The following is a 7,459-nucleotide window of genomic DNA, read 5'->3' as shown; positions in this document are numbered from 1 at the left end:
TAATAAATGTTATTTGCAGTTAACAATTTTCTTTTTTCTTTATTACAATATTTATGGCAAGACTAGGTATATGCTATTCCAGATGATAAACTATCGCTATTCCAAGTATCATATAGATCCGATGAGATCGTTGATGGCTCTGATTATAAACTTAATCTCGTTAAGATATTGACTCTTATAAAAATCAAAGTATTTTTAACGGATTTTAAACGCGTTTTATTCGTTATTTTTATTACTCATCACAGAGAAACAATCTCTCCGTGCCCACGAACCATGTAAAGTGGTTGAAACGTCGTATTAAATTATGATCAAATCAAATTTTAATTCGTTACAAATTGATTTTTAAATATATAAAAACACGTATTATCAAACACAAGTAAATGTTATTTCGACGATTATTGCTAAAATACCAAGTATGCAATAAATATTACCAGCAATATCCATGATAAAACCGTCCTTTTATTCAAATGGTTTTAAATTATCGCCCGGGCATTGCTCAGCGGTTTCATTAAGAAAGTAAATCTTCCCAAGACCCGTGGACCAAATGAACTGCAACTAAGATACGGCCAAGACTAATTTTCAATTAAAACTTCATCAAACTTCCAGCTTGGAACTTCTTGCTGTACTAAGCTTTAAGGCAGGTTTGGATAAGACGTTGTGGTTTAAAAATGGAGAGTTTCACAAGATGCGATAGTAACTTGGTTTTAGATGATGAACATCTAAAACCAAGTTACAAGCTTTATCAGCTGATTGATTTAGTGAACGTTCAACTGTTTTTTAATTTCACAGGACTTTTTTGGGTTTGTTTCCTCGGAAATTTCGAATGGATTTCGATGATTCTGTTTTATTTGAATGGCAGTACCTCCATGTGGTTACATTTCAATTTGGTTTAGTTCTGATAATTATCAGAACTATTTGAAAGCGGTGAAGTTTTAGATAAAAGTTATAATGATATATATATAGGTAGAAATGTGGAAAGTGATTTAGAAATTAAAAACTTTTCAACGGATTTTAAACGCGATTTATTCATTATATTATTAACCCGACTATTATGTGGAGTATTACATACCAACTGCGGAGAAATAGGTGGAGGTAGTTCACAAACAACAATTTTTGTATGACCTTCAAGACATATAACATCTCAGTCTCCCCGTGACCACGCTCGCTGTAAAGTGTTCGAAACGTCGGGTTAATAATATAATGAATAAATCGCATTTAAAATCCGTTGAAAAGTTTTTAATTTCTAAATGTATAATACTCGCGTGAAACCAAACACAAGAAAATACTATGTGGAAAGTGATTTCAACTACCATATAACTCGAAAATTAAACATAAAGCGGTTGGAAGTTTGCACAAGAGAACGGCTATGCCTCGATAACTCATTTTTTGTATAAATTTGAATAGGAAGACTATCGTTTCAATATTAACGTTGTTATTCTTTACAACATATAATAAGAGAAAAAGCTTCAATACCTTGTTTTTTATTAGAACAATAAATTCTATTGGGAAATAGTTCGTATCGTTCGTAAAACAATGTTAAAATTTTAGCTTTTACGAAGAAATGCTTTCCTGCATTTAACTCAATGATCTTTTTTTCTTTTTTTATTATGTCACAGTCGCCAATGGAGCTGGTGGGACGCCTGATGGTAAGGGCCACCAACGCCCATGGACATTTGGAGAGGCATAAGGTCCATTCTATCAAAGTCGCTATTTCATCCAATGTAAAGATAAAACTAGTAAAATAAATAATTCCATAAAGTTTACAACTTAAACCAAAGCAGTGATAAAATCTCAGTAAGGTACAGGTACGCCGCGTTTACGAAACCCCGCCGTTAATGTTTATTTAGCCATTAATTAAAGACATTAAACGGGATGATAATTGTACATTTAATGGCTGTTAACTTAATATTTGGGATTACACGCTTTCTGCGTTTCATTTTATGCTGTTTCTGTGTGAGAATGGAATATCTTGTTATTTCTTTGTATGCTTTTGGATTACAACAAAATTGGTATAGTATTTCATCGTATAACTTATCTCTTAAAATAAGTATAACAATTTATAATTACTCATGATAGCTATATGCTAATTTAATCTCTATATTGAATATAATAGTTCGTACTTAATTTGTCATTTGTTGTTACTAAATGTGCTCTTATAAATATTTAATAAGTCATGATGCATTTATTTTTCGTTCGTTCTCATACACCAGATTTACCATCTCCACACACTAAATGATTGAATATAAAATGCGTACATTTACACACTCGATATATTGCGTTCAGATCAAAACGCCGACACGTGTCGCGACGGTGTCGACGCTGCAAGTGTGTCGCGAAATTGGATTTTTATCGGATCGCGACAAAACATGCCAGTCGCATTCTATTTAGTAGGTATACACTGCTAGCTCTAGTGTTTAATAGAATCTTAAAGTGTTTGATAGAAAGAATCGCGAGTGAAGTTGTTATCGTACATAATTATACATTAATAATAATATATTTCACCAATGCTAATGTAGTCTAGAAAAATAAAATGTAATAAAAATTCATTGTTTTTAATTAAAATAGATTGATGTTGATATTGTAGGTATGATAAATAGCAAACAAACCCCTTTCAAATATTTAAGACCTGTGTAAAACGCAACTCATTCAATGCAATAATTGGATTTGATTTGTGAACCTTTGATTGGTTTGAGATAAGAAACGACTTGATATCATATTATTTCGTTCGTATTACTGAAGGTACTCGAAGTATGTTTAATATACTAACAATGTAATATAATTCCAGCGCGAGGGAGCTGCGCGCAACGATGCGGAGCGCGAGCGTCGTGCGCGCGGCGACTGGGAGGCGCGAGCGCGCGCCGCCGAAGCGGACGCGGCGCGACTCGCGGGCAAGCTGCACGCCGCGCAGCGCGAGATTGTCAGGTGAGTGTGGATGAGGCTTAATGATTTTTTGTTGACGATTGAGTGTATATATAATTTTAATGAAAGGAAGATAAAGCTGTAATGTGTTTTCGTTAATTGATCTGAAAGTAGAAATCAAATTAAATAACATTTAGGATTTGTTCATAAAGTGTATGATTAAATGAACATAGTTTTTATGCAAGATGAGTAATAAATTATTAATTTATTAAAGCCCAAGCGAAATTACAAATGTATTAGAATTATACAAATGATATAACACAAACAATCACATTAATAATATCACAAAAAGAGATTATAAAATCGACGTATTGTAGGCTTATTCGATTTCAGTGGATGATATAAATATCATCCACTGAAAAATGAAAATATTATCTTGAAATTTGTAATAATACTCGTAGTACCTAGAATAATATTACCTACCCACATATTATCAGAGTACAATTTATACCTACATAGGACTACGCAGTCTTTATTACAGTAAAATAGAACCTTCTAGCAAAAGCTAGTACACAAAGCTGATATTAAAATGAAATGCGTACCTAACCTAAATTAGGTATTCCCTTTGTAGATACTAGGCTTTTGAGTTTTTCTTCGTAAAGAGGTTGATATCCTAGGACATTCTGAAGGCTTGTGATCATAAAATAAGCCATGAGCGATTCAGGAGTAGGTCATAGATGAATCTATCTAGTATAATGTCGTGGAGAGGTATTTTTTAATGCACCTTTTTGATTATGTGTTTTTATTTGTAAAAAATTATAACGTAGCCATTTTCTCGTTTTTTGTAAAAAGCAATATGCTTCGGAAACAATCGGTAATCACAGAATAATTAAACGTATCAAATCTTCATGAGAATCACTAAGTATTTTAACATTATAATTGTGTTTGAGTTTTTAATAAAGATAAAGTAAACATTATAATTGTGTTTGAGTTTTTAATAAAGATAAAGTAACAAACGATGGATTTAAAAGAAATTGATAAGAAATTCCCATCTTCCATGTTTGTAAGCCTGAATTTAATAAATCAAATGGAACATCCTCAGAATAAATACCTCATGAATTTTAGCTAGTAACGTTGTGATCAGATGAGCAAAATTTTGTGTAATTTCTGTAATTAAAAAAAAATTATGAGGCCTACTGCCTTCTCCTAGCCCTTCCCAGTCCATTCCTTCTTTCCAGTCATCAATCCTTTCCTTATCCCTTAAAAGCGGGCAGCGCATTCTCAGAGGTCTGAACCTCTGCGAATGTTCATGGGCGGTGGTGATTTACCATCAGGCGAACCACCAGCTCAGTTGCCCGCATAAAAACAAACAGAAGTTTGCTAATGTTCATCAGTAAAGTCTTCTATTATTTGTAAAAGAAAATATTTCATTTACACTAAACTACCTAGCTTTTAGAACTAACTTTAGACAATGGAGGGGTCATTGCACTCTTAAATAACCCTCAAACTAAGGTACAAAGCGGTAAAGAGTGCTCACATTTGACTGCAGTGGTAAGTTTTTTTGCTGTCTGTACATTGAGTAGCTAATTTTACACTTGAATGTTATGAACGTGTAATTACAATGATGCAGGGGTTTTCTTATAAGGGCAATAATAATTCGTCGATTTTGGAAATTGTAACAAAAATTTTAAAACACTTTCTTTTAACGGGACTATTGAGTATTTAGGAAATACAAAACATTACAAGTGAATCTTCGTATGTGAAATGCGAGATTAAAAGAAAATAGCAAAGAGGTTTTAATCCAGAGTGTATACGTAATATTTAAAAACAGGCTGTGATTAGGACGCTCTATTTGAACTCGTTTATATGTATTTATGACCGCCAGCTTGGTACAGTGGTTAATGCGTGAGCGTAGAATCGCGGGGTCAGGGGCTCGCTTCCCGGAAAGGACGCACAAAAAAAAATGTCTCGGTCTAGCAAGACATAATTTTTTTTTTTCATACTCAATCAAAAAACGGCTTGTCTTACACATACTAATACATCGCTTACTATGTATTTTATTGCCTTTACGATGGTCTCCTTTAAATGCGTATTAAGTGATAAGATATAGAACACGGGGATAAAACTGAGACGGGGTCAATGAACCGTCAGATCAGCATTGTCCTGACAAGCGTCCTTGATGACGTCACACCAAGTGGAGTACACTGACTTTAGTGATATCAGGTGATCTAGTTTTACGAGAGTCTTGAATATAGAATGATGAAAATATTACGCATGCATTTATTGAAGAGTTGGTTGATAAATGTTGGCCATCGAAAGTTTTTGCTATTATAAAACACAAATGTCTTAAATACAAAACACAGCAAAACAGTCGATTTAATATTATTTTCTCTTAAATTCTTGCCCACATTTCTCCACATACATTTATCAAACCACCATTAAATTTTTTTCATAAAATCCGTTTATAACACCAGGAAATAAGTAACAATATTCAATATTTGCTAGAAAGCGAAAGCCAAGATTCCAAATTCAAACTCAATATTGATTCCATCGATTCCAAATACTTTCCCGCGGTAATTAACGAAGTTGCGTTCCATTATCAAATTTACGGTTCCCGCGTAATCGCCTTCATATCATTGGATCCCGATTCCAGATAAGCGTCCGATTGGTCGATGGGTCGTAACTGTTCGAAATTTGAACTTCCATGGATTTAACCGTTATAGATTTGACCCAATTCTCAAGGGGTCTGAGAGGATAGATTTTTCCGTTGAAATTTATGGTGATTCGTCATTGAGTAGGCTAAAGGGCACTCCATCAAGTGGAAAGAAGTTTTAAGTTGGTTAGAACGCCTTTGCTTTCTATCTATAGCTTTGTGTGGAGAGTGAGATGCTTCTAGAATCTTTATTAAGTTATAATGTATAGGTTATAATGGAATAGTTATTAGCATAGGTACCTTTAAGTTTTTCAAAATAAGAAATCCAACTGTGTCGTGAAGGTATTATATTTTCATTTAAACTCATAATTTTCTAAAATTCATATTACGCTTTCCCGAATAACTTATTATTCCTGAATTCGGACAATTAAGTTCGTCAAAGCAAAAAATATCTCTCGTTTTACTCATGGACAAAATTATTAAAACTTATAAATTACTAATATTTTACTTTGACGAACTTAATTGTCCGAATTCAAGAATAATAATTTACATAAAATATAACGTTTTTTTTACCAACGTTTGCTTACATTATCTTTAATTTAACAAAATTGTAGATACATCAATGTAACAAAAACTTACAGGCGCATACATAGCATGTATATTTATATAAACAAGTTTATTATCTCTAAAACAAACGTCATACTTATTAGGCAGAGTTTGACATAACCTGTGTTCACAAATTTTACAAAATTAACATTTCGTCTTAAAGAATATCCTATCCTACTATCCTACTAATATTATAAATGCGAAAGTTTGTAAGGATGTGTGTGTGTTTATTGCTCTTTCACGCAAAAACTACTGAAGCGATTGCAATGATATTTGGTACGTGGACAGGTGGACAACTGGATTAACATACAGGCAACTTTTTATCCCGTTATTCCTACGGGACACGAACTTACGCGAGTGAAACCGCGGGGCGCAGCTAGTAAGGAATTAAACATGTTACAAAGTCTCATCTTAAAACATTAATGAATATACTATCGCGTTTAAAATCGGTTAAAAAAATTGAATTTCTGAATAGACGTTTCGTTCTCTCCTGAGTAGTGATAATGTCAAGAACTATAACGCTAAACGGTACAAAGAATGCACTAAAGATACAAAAACATACATTAAAAGAACGTGAAATACGTCACAGATGTGCCCACTTCAAATAATATTAAATCGTGCTCAACCATAGACAAAAGCCCTCAGACTGAAAATTGTTCAACCTTTTTTATATAAACTCCTTTGAACTTCGAACAACGACGTACTTAATATAAATATTATCAGTGAACTGTGAATTGGAATGGAGTCTGTCAATCCGTTGGGAAGCGACATCTGGCGGGTAGTTTCGTGAAATAAATTCGTCAAAATCCTTCATTGGTATATAGCGATTTCGCGGTCCGACAGATATGGGATCTATGTTTTGATTGTTCTGCTGTTTTATTCTCAATAAAAGCTTTAGTTTATTTTTTGTTTTAGTAAATGTATTGATTAAATATGTAGTTGGTAGGAAGACATTAAAAACCATAATTAAACACTATATCAATTATAAAAAAATCGTATTAGTAAATTATTATTTTCTTATTTATGTCAACCTTTTTTTTTTGCTCATGCATACCCACGGCCTTCGGGGAAAGACCGCGGGTTATATCGGACTCCTACTGCCTATATGCCATAGGCAGTAGACCTACCGACTAAACTCCACTGTGTTCCGTCTCACCACGTTAGTCGAGGTCGTGGGAACTCTTCGAGAAATCGTCCACGACCATTTATGTCAACCCTATCTTATATCCTATCTTACACCCTACCTACTTATTTTTTATATTAACCTATTTCCCTCTCAAAAATAAGATAATTTAATGTGGTATTTGGGTTTGAGTTGTTGTACTCAAGCTAAAATTAATC

At 33.4% G+C, this 7,459-nt stretch overlaps 1 protein-coding gene across 4 annotated transcripts in view; it reads left to right on the top strand.

The window, feature by feature from the left end:
• Positions 1-7,459, top strand: part of LOC119834762 — a 307,955-nt gene that overhangs the window by 186,756 nt on the left and 113,740 nt on the right. For all 4 annotated transcript variants that reach the window (XM_038359236.1, XM_038359235.1, XM_038359238.1 and 1 more), the window contains one exon: positions 2,786-2,922. In XM_038359236.1, the coding sequence (XP_038215164.1) occupies positions 2,786-2,922 (137 nt within the window). The remainder of the gene's footprint in view (positions 1-2,785; positions 2,923-7,459) is intronic.

The sequence above is a fragment of the Zerene cesonia genome, chromosome 20 (assembly GCF_012273895.1).
Source record: "Zerene cesonia ecotype Mississippi chromosome 20, Zerene_cesonia_1.1, whole genome shotgun sequence".
NCBI classification, from domain to species: domain Eukaryota; kingdom Metazoa; phylum Arthropoda; class Insecta; order Lepidoptera; family Pieridae; genus Zerene; species Zerene cesonia.
This window is presented reverse-complemented; position numbering and strand designations above follow the sequence as displayed.